Source organism: Xenopus laevis, chromosome 1L, assembly GCF_017654675.1.
Source record: "Xenopus laevis strain J_2021 chromosome 1L, Xenopus_laevis_v10.1, whole genome shotgun sequence".
Taxonomy (NCBI): Eukaryota; Metazoa; Chordata; class Amphibia; order Anura; family Pipidae; genus Xenopus; species Xenopus laevis.
Genome location: NC_054371.1, coordinates 197,886,747 through 197,906,466, shown reverse-complemented (window position 1 = coordinate 197,906,466; position 19,720 = coordinate 197,886,747). Strand labels below are relative to the sequence as shown.

Sequence of the window (19,720 nt, the reverse complement as noted above, 5' to 3'; positions counted from 1 at the left end):
GACAATAATTCTTTGACAAACGCTCATTGTTTATAAGGCTATCAGGCTATACTATCAAAAGAGCCATTTTGCCCCCTCTTCCACTAAAGAATAATCGTCTGGGGCCGCAAAACCTAACACAGCTTATAAACTTTTTTAACCTTTTTTTAATTTTAACCGTTACAACAACAAAATACAACAAACAGAAGTGCAGTGTGTATGTGTAGGCCTACTTTGAAATAAGTTAAACACTGAATAGCCCTATTAAATGTTAGTGTTCTCATCTGTTTAATGGGACTTCTGTTTCTGAAGCTCCATGCTGATCTTCCCTCTCTTGTCTTGAGTGTGTGACTGCGGTAAGGACCATAATGAATCATTTTGCTGCAGCTCGGTCTTGCTTGTCACTCCTGGGATGTCTATACAGCCCGCGCACCTGCTGGCGGCTTCCTGAGTGTGCGACCACGGTAAGTTAACCGTTAGCTTACATCGGTCGCACACTCAAGAAGCCGTTAGCAGGTGCAAGAGCTGTATACAGGCGTGTTTCAGCCCTTAATGCCGCAGTTTGGAATGTGCATCACTAGTGCAGAGAGCGCAGTTTTGTTCTTTGCGCTAGGAAAGCCGAATTTTCTGGTTTAAATCGGAAATCCGGCTTTTTGCCACCCCTGGTAACTTCTAGGCAGCTGCCGCTTGAAGCAAGGTGCTCACGAAACGCCCCTGGCTGTATAGATGACGTGACTGAGCCGCAGCAAGTAGGGTAAAGAGCCGCATGAGGCTCCGGGGCTGTGGGTTGCCTACCCCTGGTTTAGACATTTATATGTTATCAAGCATTTTTGCAAGTCACGGACACTCCCTTGATAACGGGCAAAAACAAAAAAAATGGTATAATTTAGCTGTCGTGTGTAATAAATACGTGTTTTAAAAGATAAGAAATACTCTAATTTGCAACGCCTAACAGAGAATATAAAAATTGGAGAAGAACTAAACAATTTTGCCAGAGTTTGCAGAATACAGAACGTCACACTAGGACTCTGTCCTTTTTATAAGGAAAATAATACTTTTTCCTTCTATCGAGGAATAAAATTAGACTTCTTCTTCAAGATTACTGTTCTGTTTTCAGTTCTGTGTGTATTTGCACTACAGCTCAGAAGGTAAGAAGTCTCGTAGCACAGCATTGTCCTTCCTTCTCTATATCTCACCACTAGTTTTGATACAAGAAGTTACGTAATATCCAGTAAGTATCATGCAATTCAACTTTAACGGTAAATACTTGTGACATGGAGGCTTATGTAATATAAGGGGCAAAAGTTCACTACAATTCTTATTACGTATAGATACCATTTATTTTTTTCTTTTCAAATTCTCTTTATCGAAATTAACAATTCATCCAGCGGATTTTTTGACAGAAATTTTAAATCCACAAAAACAACGGCAAATTACACATTTTATGTTAACAGAACCAACAAATAACCTGTTTTGTTTATATCATATTAATGCTCCACAAAACAAATAAGAGACCAATCAGACAGTTTTATCAGTACAGTTATGGGACCTGTAATCCAGAATGCTCGGGACCTAGGGTATTCCGGATAAGGGATCTTTCTGTAATTTGGATCTTCATACCTTAAGTCTACTAGAAAATCATGAAAACATTAAATAAATCCAATGGGCTGGTCTTACCTCCAATAAGGATTAATTATACATTAGTTGGAATCAAGTACAAGGTACCGTTTTATTATTACAGAGAAAAAAAATCAGAATTATTTGATTATAATGGAGTCTATGGGAGACAGCCTTTCCATAATTCAGGACTTTCTGGATAATGGGTTTCCGGATAACAGATCTGATACCTGTCCTTATATATATATATATATATACTTATTATATACTACCTATTTTATATTTTATTGCATCTTGTAGGCAAAGACCATGGAGGTATTTTAAAAGACGTCTTTTAGAGCAAGGCAGATGCTTTTATCCAGTATAAATAAATAGCTTTTCAGGTTGCTGCCATTACTAAAATCAGAAGTTAAAAGAAAAAACTGGAGGTGAATTTAGATTTTTCACTTGAAGGTAATCTCTAAGGTCCAATAAAGGAAGCTGTGGGAATAATCTAATATTTGAGATACCATTTATTGGTCACCAGTAAAAGCAAGCACCTCATTGGTTGCCATAGGTTACTGTACCTGGGCAAATCTTGTGCCGTTTGTTACATCTGAGGGTCCATATGCATGTGTGATGTATATATAAATATGGTGCTATTATAACAGTGATACTTGATCATGTGAGTGATGAAAACCTGTGCTTCATTCTATTCAGTAGATACTGTATGTTTTCAGCATGAAGGCATTATTATTCCTGAATCTACTTCTATGATCTAACTGTATGTTGCTTGTTCCATGGAGTGCAATTTGCAGGGACAATAAAATAAATAACTTGGGCTTTACTGTAGAGTCCTGCAGCGGGTTACCCACAAAAACATGCGGTACCCTGCGAGTTGCAGGTAGAAGTTTCGTGAGCGGGTATAGAAGTGGCTCAGTGGTTCTCCGGGTTTGCAGGTCGCGGGTCTTCTCAATAGCGAGTTTTACTTTTTTCTGATCACGTCTACTTCTTATGATGTCACTTCCTGTTTACAATGACAACACGTCCTGTTTCTTGATGGGGGTTGCGGATAAGCGTCTTGCAGGTCGGGTAGGGGGCAAGTATGCGGGTTGCAGGTCCGGGTGGAGTTTAACAAATTGGTTCCCTCCAGGACTCTACTTCACTGTATATAATGAACTGAGTGTGTTTGCCTAACTATGTGCTTTTTTTTGTATTATTCACATTTTGTATATGCCATGTAAAAAGTATATTTTAGTAATGGAGGGTATAAAAAGTTGTTTTATATATATAGACCCAGTAATAGGTAAGTGCAATAATGTAGATTTTTATTTTTATATCTACAACTTGATTAGTTTTGAGGAGCTCACACTACTTTTGAATTGTATGCTGCTTTTGCAGTCTCATATAAAATTAACATTGAATCCTCCTTTTTTGCTTATAAAAGGGATGTCCCCCTAATGTGTGTTAGTAGGGAGGAGCTGTAGGTCATGGAACCGTGAGACCCCCATGGCCTATATATTGTGTGATATTGTTTATTATTAATAATAATAGCATTTGACAATTTCTAAAAAATATTGCTCATTATTATTCCTTTACTTAGAAATTGTGGAAAGGAGGAAGAAATCAGAAAGTTGCAAAACTTATTCTGTGAAAAGAAATAGAGAATTTTGTGCAACAGAGAGTTGGGAAGTAGCAGCCAGAGAAAGAGAATAAATAGTGAGAGCGAGAGATTTGGGCACAAGCAGTCTCCTTGGTGTCTTATGGGGAGTGATTTAAAGATGAAAGCTCTCACTCTGCTCTCCATCACTCTCTTCTATGGCTGTATCTGGACTGAAGCTCAGAAGGTAAGACTTCTCCCAACAAAGATCTTTCCTTGTATCCATTGTTTTAACTTTATTGATGTGTATTAATATACAGTTAATATACAATTGTTTATCATGGAAATATTAAATCCTCTGTAAGTCTCTGCAGAATATGTGTATAAATAAATGATAATAATAAATGGGAATTCTCATTATGTCATAGTTGTTAATATATTTCCATCTTTAAATAAATGATGTCTGTTTAAATATCAGGGAAAATACAGACGTGCCATAGTTTGTGATGCTGTTGAACAAGGGCTTGGCATTAATATGCTGCTATTATATGAGGAACTGGATCGTGTGATATTGGGTGAATGAGGGACATTTCTGCTTTTCTGATTTCGTTTTTTGTTTTGTTTTTTAACGTGAAAGCGTTATTAAAGGGATTCTTAACGTATGGTTTGGTAGCCAATAATGGGTCCTAAAGCTCTTTTGGGTGGGTCTTCATAAATAAACCCTTCCACTAAGTTCCTTTGGTAGAAAATAGTATTTAAATTGCTGTATATAACTAATTATAAATGTTCGGGCCACAAAGTTCATTCTCAAGAGTTAGAGAAGGGGTGGTTCACCTTTAAGTTAAACTTTAGGATGTTATAGAAATGCTAATTCTAAGCAACTTTTCAATTAGTCTTCATTTTTTCTTTATAGTTTTTGAATTATTTGCCTTCTTCTGACTCTTCCAGTTTTTAAATAGGGATCACTGATCCCATCTAAAAAAACAAATGCTCTCTAAGGGCTTTTACTGACGAGCGGTCAAAGCTACAATCCCCTGCGTTCCGTTTTTCTGCGTTCAGCCACAGGGGAGCGCAGGAGTAGACGCATTAAGTCTTTTCCAATGGGGATGTACTCACACAGGCGTGTGTAGGTGCCGAATGCAGGTTGACACACAACATGCTGCATTTTTCCTGCGTTCGCCCCCTACACGCGCCTGTGTGAGTACAGCCCCATTGGAAAAAACTTAATGCGTCTATTCCTGCGCTCCCCTGCGGCTGAACACAAAAAAAACAAAATGCAGGGGAGCGCAGCTTCAACCGCTCGTCAGTAAGAGCCCTAAGGCTACAGATGTATTGTTATTGCTACGTTTTATTACTCATATAATTTCAGACACGCTCCTATTCATATTCTAGTCTCTTATTTAAAGCAATGCATGGTTGTGATTTGGACCCAAGCAACCAGGTTGTCAAACTGGAGAGCTGCCAAATAAAAAGATAACTAAAAAACACAAATTGTCTCAGAATGTCACTCTCTACATCATACTAAAAGTTTTTTTTAAAGGTGAACAACTCCTTCAAAAGGGTTAGCAACATTGAATTATTATATTGTATCGTGGGATCAATGTCCACTATTTAACCAATACGTTTCTTCACTCTATGCAGTGCAATTTGCTGGGACAATGGAAGAATACCCTGGGATCCAATATGACTATAGAGAGTGTTTCTCAGAATGGAGAGTTCACTGGTACCTACTTCACCGCTGTATCTTTAACCAACTCAACCATTTTGAAATCACCGCTCACTGGTTACCAGAAAATCTCTGAGCAGCCAACATTTGGATTTACAGTAAACTGGACATTTTCGGGTAATAGAAATTCCTAGATATGCTTCCACATTCAATATTTTGGAATGCTATTTATGTACTGCTCGATTATTGGCTTGTTTATGAAGCCATTGTTAAAAGATATCTCGGTATGGTTTTTGAAGTCTCGTATTCATCTCTGTATGTTTTTTGCAGACTCAATAACAGTTTGGGCAGGACAGTGTTTCGGGAATGAGAAGGGGAAAGAGATTCTACTCACTACTTGGCTGCTGAGATCCAGCCAGAAAACAGAACAGGACAACTGGATAGGAACAAGGTACTTGTCAATAGATGGTGACACGTCGCACTGATATAATGACACATATACCAAAAACAACAGAGGGTACAAGTCTTAACTTGGGTAGTGGATACCTGGAAACCTGGGGAAATGGTTGCAGCTTGCTCTGCAGGAAAGTACCCAGGGTTGCAGTGGTTTTTAAATAGGAGCACTGGCCTAGGAAGAAAGTGATTAGAGTAACTGCAAAGGGGGAAATGTAATAAAAGTCCAGTTAAGGTGGCCATACACGGGCCGATAAAAGCTGCCGACAGACCGTGTCGGCAGCTTATTGGCCCGTGTATGGGGGCCCCCGACGGGCTTCCCCGATCGAGATCTGGCCGAAAGTCGGCCAGATCTCGATCGGATGGGATTAAAAATCCCGTCGGATCGCGGCCGCATCTGTTCGTTGATGCGGTCCTGCGATCCGACCGCCCGTTTGGTGAACGCTAGGATCCGATCGTTGGGCCCTAGGGCCCACGATCGGATCAGCCCGATATTGCCCACCTCAAGGTGGGCATATCGGAGGGAGATCCGCTCGTTTGGCGACATCGCCAAACGAGCGGATCTATCCGTGTATGGCCACCTTAAGTCAAGGCGACCAATCAGATGTGCTCAGTTGTGTGTTTTAAATTGACAGACCAGTTACACTTTTAGGGCATAGCATCTCGAGTTACGACTAAAATAGCATTTAGCATTGGGGACGTATCACAGTGTGAATCATCAGATCAGATTGTGCAATTTATAGGAGTAGGACTTGCATGGCATGAACTTGAGGCATGGCATGAACTTTTACAAACCCACATGCTTTTGGCCTCTATGTTTTATGCTATTGCTTTTAAACCTTTTGCTAGCATTTTGGCAGTCCTTAAAGGGCTTCTTCAGCTTAAAAATAAATGTTAGTATGATGTAGAGAGTGATATCCTGAGACAATTTGCCAATTGGTTTTTCATTTTTTATTATTTGTGGTTTTTGTGTTATTGAGTTTTTTATTTAGTAGATCTCCAGTTTGCAATTTCAGCAATCTGGTTGCTAGGGTCTAAATTCCCCTAGCAACCATGCAATGATAAGAGACTGGAATATGAATAGGAGAGGCCTGAATAGAAAGATGAGTAATACAATGTAGCAATAACAATAAACTTGTAGCCTTACAGAGAATTTGTTTTAGATTCAGGTTCAGGACTTTGAAAGCTGGAAACATTTAGAATAAAAGGGCAAATAATTAAAAAAAACTGTAAAAATTAAAGGCCAATTGAAAAGTTGCTTAGAATTAGCCATCCTATAACATACTGAACGTTAACTGAACCACTCCTTTAATAAAAAGTGGCATATTGTACTGTGTGAGTCCTTATGGGTGCGCTGGGCAGTGCAGTTAAAGTTGACTTGTATGCGGTATGTGGATTTTTTTTTTCCATATTAAAAGGTATGGGGCCTGTTATCCAGAATTCTGGAGCTTTGTGGATAAGGGATCTTTCTGTAATTTAGATCTCCAATCCTTGTTTCTAACTAAGATATAATTAATCCTTATTGGGTTTAATATCTACATTACTTTCAAGTCGACGTAAGGTATGGAGATCTAAATTACAGAAAGATCCCTTATCCACAAAGGTACAAGGTACTGTTTTAACATGATCAAGAAAAAGGAAATCATTCAATCATTTCACTTATTTGATTAAAATGAGAGTCTATAGGAGACGGCCTGTCCGTATTTGAGCTTTCTGGATAATGGGTTTCCAGATAACGGATCTTATACCTGTATCTACATATACTTTATTGTCTCTCTGCACAGCAATATCAAGCATATCATCCTATATAATATCCTGTCATTTGTATCCTTATAACTGGTGCTTAGTGATGTCACTGGGCCCTGCAATGTCTCATGGGTGATGGCTTACACACTTATTGGCTCTTGCACTCCCACATGTATGTCTTTATGCTATAAATGCTACACCAGCAGTTACTGGTCTTATTTATTTGGTAACAGCCAATTACAGTATTTATGCACTTGTTATTCTGCATTCATAGAACCATCAGAGTATGGTGAATATTTACAGATTCTTGGCTTGTTCTTTTCAGAGTTGGTGCCGACACATTCACCCGGCTGACTAAAAGCAAAAGTCACAAGGAATTAGATTTACTGTGACTTCACCAACAGGGAAAGAAGAGCAGCGGCCGCACCAATAGGAAGATTTAGTTACGGAGCCTTTGTCCCTGCTCATATAATTCTCTTACGCTTATTTACATACAGTGATTCATTTCAGTTCTCCTTTAGATATTATGGATGATTTGTCTTTCTTTTCACCTCTTCTACTTGTGCCTGGTTTAAACATGTGATAAAGACTGTGATGTGTATTATTGTATTGTGTGAGTCTGAAAGAACAATGCTTGGCACTTTAATAAATTACTTTTCTCACATACGGCTGGTCAATTTATTCTCTTATATTGTATTTCCTTGACACGAGAGAGAGAGAGAGAGAGGGAGAGAGGGAGAGAGGGAGAGAGGGAGAGAGGGAGAGAGGGAGAGAGGGAGAGAGGGAGAGAGGGAGAGAGAGGGAGAGAGAGGGAGAGAGAGGGAGAGAGAGGGAGAGAGAGGGAGAGAGAGGGAGAGAGAGGGAGAGAGAGGGAGAGAGAGGGAGAGAGAGGGAGAGAGAGGGAGAGAGAGGGAGAGAGAGGGAGAGAGAGGGAGAGAGAGGGAGAGAGGGAGAGAGGGAGAGAGGGAGAGAGGGAGAGAGGGAGAGAGGGAGAGAGGGAGAGAGGGAGAGAGGGAGAGAGGGAGAGAGGGAGAGAGGGAGAGAGGGAGAGAGAGAGGAGAGAGAGGGAGAGAGGGAGAGAGGGAGAGAGGGAGAGGGAGAGGGAGAGGGAGAGAGAGAGAGAGGGGAGAGAGGGAGAGAGGGAGAGAGGGAGAGAGGGAGAGAGGGAGAGAGGGAGAGAGGGAGAGAGGGAGAGAGAGAGAGAGAGAGAACTTATTTTAGTCTGCTAATGATCCTGAAGGCCAAATAACGGAGCGACTCAAGAACAAAAAGTGAATACAGGTATGGGATCACAATGCGTGGGACCTGGTGTTTTCCAGATAATGTATCTTTCCGTAATTTGGATCTCTTAGTCTGGATCAAGTACAAGGTACGGGACCTGTTATCCAGGATGCTTGTAACCCGGGGTTTTCCAGATAACGGATATTTACTACTAGAAAATCATGAAACATTAAATAAACCCAATGGGCTGGTTCTGCTTCCAACAAGGATTAATTATATCTTAGTTGGGATCAAGTACAAGCTACTGTTTTATTATTACAGAGAAAAAGGAAATCATTTTTAAAAATTTGGATTATTTGATTATAATGGAGTCGATGGGAGATGTTCATTCCATAATTCGGAGCTTTCTGGATAACAGGTTTCCGGATAATGGATCTCATACCTGTGCTGTTTTATTATTCTATTTTGTTTTCCAACATCGTTTCCAATATGACATTAGAAGGCTGTTGTGCCTAAATAATATTATGGATCAATGGTTTCCCTATGTAATGGGGGTTCATGCTGCACCTATAGACATGCTGTTGTGACTATATAAATATCACGAGTCAGTGCTACATCTATATAAAACCACAGGGGTCCCTGCTGTGCTTATATAAAGTCTGGGGGTTCAGTGTTATCATATAAACACAATGTGGTAGTTATTAAACTGGGTAAGGAGATTATTTACAACTGAATATGCATTGCGGACTGGGATGTCCAGTAACCGCTTTTTCCTGTATACTGCAACTTGTTTCTTTATTAAAATAAAAAGAACTAAATGATAAATGTATGTACAGTATACTAATACATTTATTAGCATACGTGCAGTGTGCAAAGTCCATTTTTGGCCACAAGCTGCAATGTTTTTTTTTACATGTAATGCAGCATCTTTTCCAATGGTTTCATTGTAATTATGGCTGCAAGCGGGAGATTTATTATTTTTTTTTAAAAAAATGCAGAAAACAGTGTTTGAGCAAAAAATGTTGCATTTGTGTTTTGATGCAAATGGAACATAAATGCACTGAAAACTGCATTTGAAATGCATAATTATCCATGCGCCATAATGATGTTTGTGCACGATTCTGTATGTGCAAGTACACTGTGTCTATTGCAAACAACTGAGCTCATTTATAAATGTGCAAAATGGTTTTGTACCCAAAAAAACAGATTTTTTTCCCCCGCAAAGCAAATTTTCGGGAAAATGTAATAATAAATAAGCATAAAAAAAAAAAACTGGGTAAGGAGAAATAGTTAGCAGCCTTTTATACTAAGGTTAACAGGGCCGAATTTCGAAAAGGTGCACCCGACCCACTCATCCCCCCACCGCCGACCCGCTCGTCCCCCAACCTGCTCACCTCCTTCGCAATTCTCCCAATTGCCAGGAGAGCTGGTTCAGATGCGGTGGCGGGCGGGTTGGGAGTGCCAGGAGAGCGGGTTCAGTTGCGGTCAGCATGTCGCCCCCAGCATTTTGCCGCCCTAGGCCCTTTGAGGCCTGCCCAAAAATCCGGGCCTGAAGGTTAAGGACAAACAGCAATGGCACTCAGAAAAGAAGATGCAAAAAGAGGGTTATGTAACCCAGTTTATTAAGGCAGTAGAAACAGTGACAATTTTCAAGGGCCCTTGCCCCCCTAGTGCTCTGCATTTATACCTTCCAATTCCTGGCAGACCCCAAAACTGTGGAGTGAGAAAATGATGGTCCTTGTTACAGCATAGTACTAGTATATTATAAATATATATTAGCATTCCTTGTAATGATGACATCACTCTTATCTGAAGCCGCTTCCTTTTGCAGAACAATTGTCTCTCTTATTGGTGCATCGCTGTTATCAGGGTAAATGTGAGCTCTCAATGCATTTCCCTTATTAATTGTAATCTTTCGTCATCTCCATAATCTATTCCAGGTGCAGATGACGGAATCACTCTAGAACTTTAGCAGTCGGTTATATTTTATAAATCCATTCCAGTAGGTCAGCTGGGGGTGTCTTGTCAGAAGTCCAAGGACAGAAGCTACACTTTAGAATGTGACAATTTTTGGTGATTTTAGCACTTTTGTTTTCTGCACTTTTGGAGTTACAGGTATTTCTTCATAATCCGCACTCATTCCTTTTGTCCATCTTTTAACGGTTACTTGAGCTGTTGATTCAGAAACATTCAAGCCGTTATTGCTACAGAAGCCCTTTCGCTTAAAGGAGAACTGCTTCCTAAAAATGAATATGGCTAAAAATGTCATTTTATTTACTGAAGTTATTGCACCAGCCTAAAGTTTCAGCTTGTCAATAGCAGCAATGATCCAGGACTTCAAACTTGTCACAGGGGGTCACCATCTTGGAAAGTGTCTGTGACACTCACATGCTCAGTGGGCTCTGAGCAGCTGTTGAGAAGCTAAACTTAGGGGTCGTCACTAATTATCCAGCAGAAAATGAGGTTGGTCTGTAACATAAGCTGATGCTACAGGGCAGATTATTAAATTCTGATGCTAATTGCACTGGTTTCTGTGCGGCCATGTAGTAATTATCTGTATTAATTACTAATCAGCCTTATATTGTGACATTTCTATTCTATGTGTACTGTATATTGTGAGTGGGTCCCTAAGCTCAGTAAGTGACAGCAGCACAGAGCATGGGCAGTGAATCAGCAGAAAAGAAGATGGGGAGCTACTGGGGCATCTTTGGAGACACAGATCTTTGCTGCTAAAGGGCTGTGGTTGCCTTGGGCTGGTACAGAAGCCGAAACATAATGTACAACATTTCTAGCCTACGTCTTAAGTTAAGCTTTAGTTCTCCTTTAAAGTCCAGGGGCTGAATACTCACACTAACAGCACAGCTAAGAGCCAGATTGTTCTTTTAGAATAAAACAAAACCCCATTTAATATATAAATTATACTGTCATTCATTCTAGAATGCCAATAAAACTATCATAAACCAAAATGTGTTATTCAGTCAAATGAAAGCACTGGTCAATGGTCTGAACAATTCACTGTACCTCATTATAGGGCTCAATGCCATTAAGGGTGTTATGTAGAGATAGATATTCTGAGACATTTTGCAATTGTGTTTGTTGAGTTATGTAGCCTTTTATTCAGCAGCTCTCCCTCTCCCCCTCCCCCCCAACAGTCCAGATTGTGGCTGGTTATCTGCGCAGCACAAAACATTATTGGCAATAAACAGTGTCAGCGACCCCTCTCCCCGGCTCCCTTGTATTACTGCCTGCTTAGAGTACATTGTGTTACCCAAGGGTAAAGTGTATCTGTAATGGAAATCTGTTGCTACAACACCCCCCAAACCCTGACATCAAGTCTCCATTATAGGTTCACTTCTTGCTATTTGTTTTATGGGGCCCTCGTGCCTCAGTGTTGGATGATGAAGCAGAAAGGTGAGTTCCACCTGTGCCACCTGCTTGATGAACTGGGTCAGCCGAGGCAGGGAAATAGCAGTAGAGCCAGTTATAGGCTTTGCACTGGGGTTGATCATCAGCAGGATTGCCAGGTTGGTCTGGTATAAAAAGGGTCAGTGCTTATGTCCTCTTAAAGGGGTTGTAAACCCAAATATACAATGTTGCATAATGAAAGCAACTTTGCAATATACAGTACCTACAGCTTTTTAATGAACTGTGCAAGGAATTGTGTAAAAATGAATGTTGGCTTGAGGAGAGCTGAATACTGTGAGATTGTTTCAATGGTACACGTACACAGCAATGAGAACAGGCAGATAGTGATTCACAGCAATTACAATAAATAACTTCAAATGATTGAAACTTTGTAATTATTGTATTATGAAAGTTGTTCCCATCTATTAGGGAAAGTTCATGTACGTATGTTTCCCAATACACATGGAAACAAATGACTGTTGGTTCTCATTAGAGGGTTGATCATGTAACTCTCACCTGAATTCTGATGCTCTGGGCAGTCCCGCTGGAAGTGTTCTACAGAACCACAAATGCGACAGCTTCCCCCTGTAACAACAGCACACACTACTAGTAACTATGCAGTTCACAGCAAGTCGTAAGACTTACAAAAAAGAAGAAATAGGTTACACTGCATTATGTGCTTGTAATGCTTCACAATTGTAGGAACAGTTCAGTGTTAAATTAAAAACAGTGTACATAGATAGGCTGTGCAAAATAAAAAATGTATCTAATATAGTTAGTTGGGCAAAAGTGTAATGTATAAAGGCTGGAGTGACTGGATGTGTAACATAATAGCCAGAACATGACTTCCTGCTTTGCAGCTCTCTTGGTTTCCACTGATTGGTTAGCAGGCAGGAACTAATCAGTGACTTGAGGGGGGCACATGAGTCATAACAGTTGCATTTGAATCTGAGCTGAATGCTGAAGATCAATTGCAAACTCAATGAACAGTTATGTCCCATGTGGTCCCCCTTATAGTCACTGACTAACTCAGAGTTAGAGAGCTGAAAAGCAAGAAGTTTTCTCTTGACTTTTCTCATGGTTAAAGGGCACCTGTTGGGCAAAAATATTTTCCCTAACCAAAGGTGTGGGCTAATAGAGCCCAAACTCTAGTTGGGGTAAAAGTCGTTTGTTTTTTTTTGTTTTTTTTTTATATAATCGCTCCCTGTTAGTACTAGGACAATCACACTGGGAGGGAGCTCCCAGTTTGAGCAGCCATGATGGGGCATACTCATGTGCATAATGAGCGAATGGCACAGCTTGCTCATTATGCGCATACATGTGACATCTGAAGCTCATTATGCGCTTGCAATCTGCACAACATGGCCGCTTGCGCCGGGAATTCCCTCCCAGTGTAATTGTCCTAGTGCAGGAAAGGGGGGCAATATAAAGAAGAAAAAAAAAGTTACTGTTACCACCAACTGGAGTGCGGGCTCTATTAGCCCACAACTTTGGTTGGAGAAATTATTTTCACAGGTGCACTTTAAGGTAAGTGACATGCAGCACAATATGATAAAATGCTCAGCAGAAAAAGAGTGTAAGCCCCAAAGTTTTATATTAATGGCTGCCCCCATGGCTACACAGCAGCTTGTTTATATAAACTATATTAGTCTTTCTAAAGCAAACACACGGCTTTTACCAGTGCATGCTAACACTATATTATATGTTAATTACTTTAATACACTTTCTTTTTTTGTTGTTACTGTTCTTTTAATATACTAATGTATATTCCATGTTGATTGAAAGAAGTTAAGTTCACAACATACAAGGTATTTCTATTATTGCCAAAACTCAGAAATATAAACCACATCTTTTGGTAATCCTAAACCAAAATCAAAGTGAAACTACATAAACCAAAATCAATTGGAAAACAACATATATATTAATTGAACCTGGTTTATAGCTGCAGAATAACTGTTAAATACAATCCAATATTAACTAAAGTATTGTTGACTCCATCGCTCTGGTTTTACTGGTAAGAACAAAGCAATACTACTAATGCCCACAAGATGTCGCTGTTGTGTAAAGCAGAGATACAAAATATAAAAATAAACACATACCTTGGGCATACAGTCCTTTAGGGTTATCAGGACACGACCGTGACAAATGTCCCATTTCACTACATATGAAACATTTTGCAAAGGGAAATTCTCCTGAAAGAGTATGAACAAAGGAAAATGTTTCAGAGCTGGGAAGTTTTATTTGTTTTTACATTGCTGAAAAACTTGCAAGACACAACCATCCGGTTCAAACACACATTTACGCATGACGCATCCATTTTCTTCTGGGGATCAACTAGTGGCAGAGAAAGTACAAGTCCATAGAACCAACTATTAATACATTTATTAGTAACAAGACTTAGGGACCTATTTATCATGTTGTATAAAAAGTGGAGTGAAACATTACCGGTGATGTTGCCCAGAGCAACCAATCAGCAATTAGATTTCAACAGTTACAAAATAAATGCAAAGATCTGGTTGGTTGCTATGAGCAACATCACCGGTAATGTTTCACTTCACTTTTTTTACACAGAATGATAAATAGATCCCTTAAAGGAAAACTATACCCCCAAAATGAATACTTTAGCAACACTGTATATAGCAACAGTGTATATCATAATAAGAGGCATAATAAAGATTCTTATCAAACTGGATTTTATATTTAAGTAAATATTGTCCTTTTACATCTCTTGCCTTGAGCCACCATTTTGTGATGGTCTGTGAGCTGCCTCAGAGATCACCTGACCAGAAATACTACAACTCTAACTGTAACAGGAAGAAGTGTGGAAGCAAAAGACAGAACTCTGTCTGTTAATTGGCTCATGTGACCTAACATGTATGGTTTGTTGGTATGTTTGTGAGTACAGTGAATCGTACGATCTCAGGGGGTGGCCCTTATTTTTAAAATGGCAATTTTCTATTTATGATTACCCAATGGCACATACTTCTAAAAAAGTATATTATTATGAAAGTGGTTTATTTACATGAAGCAGGGTTTTACATATGAGCTGTTTTATTCATTATATTTTTTTAGAGACCTACATTGTTTGAGGCGTAAAGTTTTCCTTAAATGTGAATAGTTGGTGAACTGTCTGAACATCAGATCCCTGCCCATGAGTCAGTCTCCCCCCAAATGCAGTAAGCTTAATTCAACCATACTGAAATAGAATAGAAGGTGCACATTTTGTGTAATCATGTAATACAACCCACTGGCAGGATGCATTTACTGAACAAATATTTATAAAGCAGCCAACTGATGAGTTGTTATGGGTTACTAGACCTAATAAAACTTAGCCCCTTTATTACATTATACTAAAGAGGGTAGCTTAAGACCGTTTCAGAGCTATTTAAGTTTTTATCAAATGGATTTTGTGACAGATAACCCTTTATTAACCTGGCCCAGTGGACTATAAAACACAACATGCCTTAAATCATAATCCCTGCACTGTTTTACTTCTCTAGAATAGTTCTAATCATCCTCTGACAAACACTCTGCAACCCCAGTCATTCTCTCTCACAAGTACCAAGTGCCGGGTCCACTTTAGCTCTGCATTTGTTAATTTCATGCTCTGTAGAGCCACAGCGAAAGCAGATTCCTGTCCCCGACTCCTGACATCGCAGCACTTCCGAACAATCCGCCATGCCGTGACCCGGCTTTCGACAGTGGAAACAAATCTAGAAATAGACAAGAAAGTTATCAAGTTAGTCAGAGATGTTCAGTTGGTGCCAGGCCAAAGATTCAGATTGAATTCCAATTCTGAAGTAGGAAAACATTGAAACAACTGCTCAGACTCCTCCCACCCTAGGTGCAGATAAGCTTCTGACAAGGACACTCACAATTACAATTGGCAGAATCCTCTGATGACCCCCAGAGCTGTAACTAGAGGCTAAATGTCCCAGGCTCTGCCCCATATTGTACTGTACTGTACTGTCTGTACTGGATCATATTGTACTGGATTATATTGTATTGTTTGTACTGGATCATATTGTACTGTATTGTCTGTAGTGGATCATATTGTAGTGGATCATATTGTAGTGGATCATATTGTAGTGGATCATATTGTACTGGATCATATTGTACTGGATCATATTGTACTGGATCATATTGTACTGGATCATATTGTACTGTATTTTCTGTACTGGATCATATTGTACTGGATTATATTGTAGTGGATCATATAGTACTGGATCATATAGTACTGGATCATATAGTACTGGATCATATTGTACTGGATTATATTGTATTGTTTGTACTGGATCATATTGTACTGTATTGTCTGTAGTGGATCATATTGTAGTGGATCATATTGTAGTGGATCATATTGTAGTGGATCATATTGTACTGGATCATATTGTACTGGATCATATTGTACTGGATCATATTGTACTGGATCATATTGTACTGTATTTTCTGTACTGGATCATATTGTACTGGATTATATTGTAGTGGATCATATAGTACTGGATCATATAGTACTGGATCATATTGTACTGGATCATATTGTACTGGATCATATTGTACTGGATCATATTGTACTGGATCATATTGTAGTGGATCAGGGTGGAGCTGGGGTTCTCACTGGGACATGTTTATGTTTCTTACCATCCTGTCCTTCTTATGTGTCTGTCTCTTCAGCCTCCTGTCCTCTCTGCGTTGATCTTTCCTCTCGGCACCCCCCTGCTCTGCTTGGTACTGTCCGAACCCATTGACATCCTGGTTCACATATACATCCTTCTTCTTTTTCCATGTATTGGCTCCCTTAGGATCCGGCTGTGGCTCAGGGGCTTTGCGCTTGTTGGTTCCGCCCTCACCATTTGGCCGCCGCCGACGCTGGAGCTGTTCCCACGGGGTGGCCGAACATACCTTTCGGTTTCCTACAGCTGCGCTACTGTTACCGAGCCGAGCCCACCGAGTCATGCTCAAACTCTCACCACCTGGGTTCCTAACACGCAGGCTACTTCCGGAAAAACGTCATTACTGTCAGCCGGAAGCTTCCGAATCATCAGTGGCCATTTTGCTTACTGGCGTCACTTTTTATTTACATTCGCAGACAACACGCTTAGTTCAAAATAGAACTTGCCGATGTAATTAGTATAGTAAACCAGTTTCACAAAAGTTTGTGTCATTCGAAAATGAGAGTTTTCATTATATAAAACAAATTCACAATTATTTCTGTTCTTTATCAGAAACCTTTATTGCTGGCCAAAGTTGTTCAAGGCACTTTGGGCACGTCATTTATAGATAATCAGTTCCTTTTTGGTATTTCTCATATTATTACCACAGGTGTTATCAGGGCACCATAACAGTCTGTCACCTGTGCCTGTCAGGGAGTCATTGCTCCTTGGGTCCTACTCTCACTGGATACTGGAGGTGTGGCAGGTGTCACAGGGGGAACTAAAATAGTGACATTAGTTATGATTAGGTTTGGTTGCACCACAGAGGAGACTTTTTAAAAAGGTGGAGTAAAGTGAAATGGGAGTTTAAAAAATGATTGGTGAAAACAATGTCCTCTTCACAAATAGGGTTGCCACCTTTTATGGAAAAAAATACTGGTTTTCCTATATATTTATCTTTTTTTCCCTATTAATAATATTGGTCAACAATCATTTTTACTGGCCTAGCTGCTTAAAATGATGATGCCAATGTTATAAGGAAAAAACGGCAAGAATTTAGGAAGGCTGGTATTTTTTTCCAAAAAAGGTGGCAACCCTATTCACAAAGGTGGTGGCCTCATTCCAGTTTCACAACTATGGTATTTTAATACACTTTTGTACACTTTGGGTCAAATTCTTGTTATGGGTGCCACATCGATTTTGGTGTAAAGCATCTAAGGTTGCCACCTGGCCGGTATTTTACCGGGCTGGCAGGTAAAAATGATGGTTGATCCCAATGTTATTAATAGGGAAAAAAGATAAATATATAGAAAGGCCTGTATTTTTTCCTGGAAAAGATGGCAACCCTAAAAGCATCTGAGACTGGAGTTAAAGGTAGGGTTGCCACCTTTTCTGTAAAAAAAATACCAGCCTTCCTATATATTTATCTTTTTTCCCTATTAATAACATTGGGATCAACCATCATTTTTAATGGCCAGGTGGCAACCCTAGTTAAGGGTAGGTTTGCCACTTTAGCAGATGGCTAAACCCAAACAACCGGGGTGGGGCACGATGCCATTAGAGGTGGGCACAATGCTGCTGGTGGAGTTATGATGGGGTCAGGGGTGTAACTACAGAGGAAGCAGACCCTGTAGCTGCAGGGGGGTACAGGAGGTATAGGTCTAATACATATATAATTTTAATAAATATTGGTAAAACAGGCCAATCTCTAGTCATTTTGGTGATCAGAAAAATAATTTGCTCTGGGGCTTTTTTTATTGCATCACTTACAAGTAGATGCAAACGACTGCATTTCTGCTGAGTTTTTTCAATGTTTTAAACCAGACCGAAAGTCTTTTAAAGGATAGCCCTTTGAAAAACTGAGATGTAAAGATCAAAACCACACGGGTGCAAGTCCTATATCTATCTATATTCTGTAAGCCCAATCCTTTAAATACAGGTATGGGATCTATATAGAAGTCCATTATCCAGAAAGCTCTGAAATACAGCAATGCTAACAATTTATTTTGTTTCTGTAATAATAAGATATGAGAGGAGTATCTAAGTATTTAAATGTCTTTCATTTATTGGCCGGATTATTGTTTGGGTTTCACAAGGCTGAAACTGAATATTAAACCAACCCTTCACTCCACTTTTGCGCTAAAGGACATGATTACCAGATTAAAAATTGTTTAGGTTTCCCTTAGAACTGTTTAATTTAGCACCTGAAAAATCCCATTTGTTCTGAAGACACGCTGAAGGCTAAATGTCATATTATTAACTAATGCACAAGTATCATTCACGTGACCCAGGAACTTGTTGGATAGCACTTATTTTTGTTGAAAGAATTTTTTATATTAGCGGTTGGGTTGCTGTGTCTTAACCTAAGGAATAACGAGTAGCAATAGGATTTTTTGTGCTCCACGTGCTGTTGCATTTGTGTTATAATGCAGCCGCTGTCCCACATATACAGTGGTTTGGGGAAAAAAAAGATATATGCAAGGATCCAGGATATCAGGCATTAACTCCTGGTGTAAATTCTTTGAAACAAGAGTGGTTTACCATCATTGACCCTTAGGTATTAAAAAGCTAAAAGTAGACAAATGCCATTAAAGCTATTATGCTATTGCGCAACATATTGCTGGTGAGTCACAGGCTGGAGAACACTGCTCCAAGTCAACAAACGTGAATAGCACACAACTACCCCAGATGTCATTGCCATGGGTTTTAGACAAAAGAACAATAAATGAAATATAGCAACAGCCTTGGAGAGGAATATCTTGCATCAAGGGCATTATGACTTATGGCTACTATAGACCAGTGGTCCTCAAACCGAGGGGCTGCCCCACTGGAAGGGCCTGGAGCTGTGTCAACTGGGGCTCAGCCTGAAGGCCATTTATGGTTAGATTTGGGGAGAATGCCTATTTGCTATTGTAGATACACCTGAAAGGCCAGTTAGATGGTTAGTTATGTTGAGATCTGGGATGAGTGTCACAGAAGAAAACAGATTAATATCATTGGACAGCATTGACAAACGAAATTATAACAAATTGCAAGAGTGCTTAATGGAGCACAAAGCTCTCCTGGCCTCTCTGTGAACTTTCCCTTTTTCATGGAGTACAAACAAGACTTTGCAAGGGCTGCACCCCTCCTCTGGAACGCTCTCCCACCGTCTGTCCGACTTTCTCCCAACCTTTCTGCTTTCAAGAAATCTCTTAAAATGCACTTCTTTCGAGAAGCCTACCCTCACTCTGCTTAACTACCAAACGCAACACCACATACAGTACCACATTTCTCACCCACTTAATTCGATCTTGCCCACTCCCACACCTTGTGTATTACTCCCTTCCCTTTAGACTGTATGCCTATGCATAGGGCCTTCCTCACCTTTTTTTACTGTTATTGATTGTGATGTATGTAACT

General features: G+C 39.8%; 2 protein-coding genes across 3 annotated transcripts; one reads left to right on the top strand and one right to left on the bottom strand.

Annotated features, from left to right (window-relative positions):
* The first annotated feature begins 1,038 nt into the window (after positions 1-1,038).
* Positions 1,039-7,704, top strand: LOC108717625 (avidin-like). Of its 2 annotated transcripts, none has more exons than XM_018264844.2 (5): positions 1,039-1,127; positions 3,179-3,422; positions 4,817-5,018; positions 5,172-5,292; positions 7,366-7,704. In XM_018264844.2, exons 2-5 carry the CDS (start codon positions 3,339-3,341, stop codon positions 7,430-7,432), a joined length of 474 nt encoding a protein of 157 aa, XP_018120333.1. In that variant the 5' UTR covers positions 1,039-1,127; positions 3,179-3,338; the 3' UTR covers positions 7,433-7,704. The 2 variants fall into 2 exon arrangements, with proteins under 2 accessions (XP_018120333.1, XP_041424534.1); XM_041568600.1 differs by having other exon boundaries at positions 1,116-1,210.
* A 2,162-nt stretch (positions 7,705-9,866) lies between these two features.
* On the bottom strand, positions 9,867-16,696 carry zcchc9.L (zinc finger CCHC-type containing 9 L homeolog). The gene is given in 5 exon segments (NM_001091096.1): positions 9,867-10,433; positions 12,183-12,251; positions 13,766-13,858; positions 15,229-15,379; positions 16,308-16,696. Coding segments are annotated over 5 exon segments (747 nt in total). The 5' UTR covers positions 16,623-16,696; the 3' UTR covers positions 9,867-10,314.
* Positions 16,697-19,720: the final 3,024 nt, after the last annotated feature.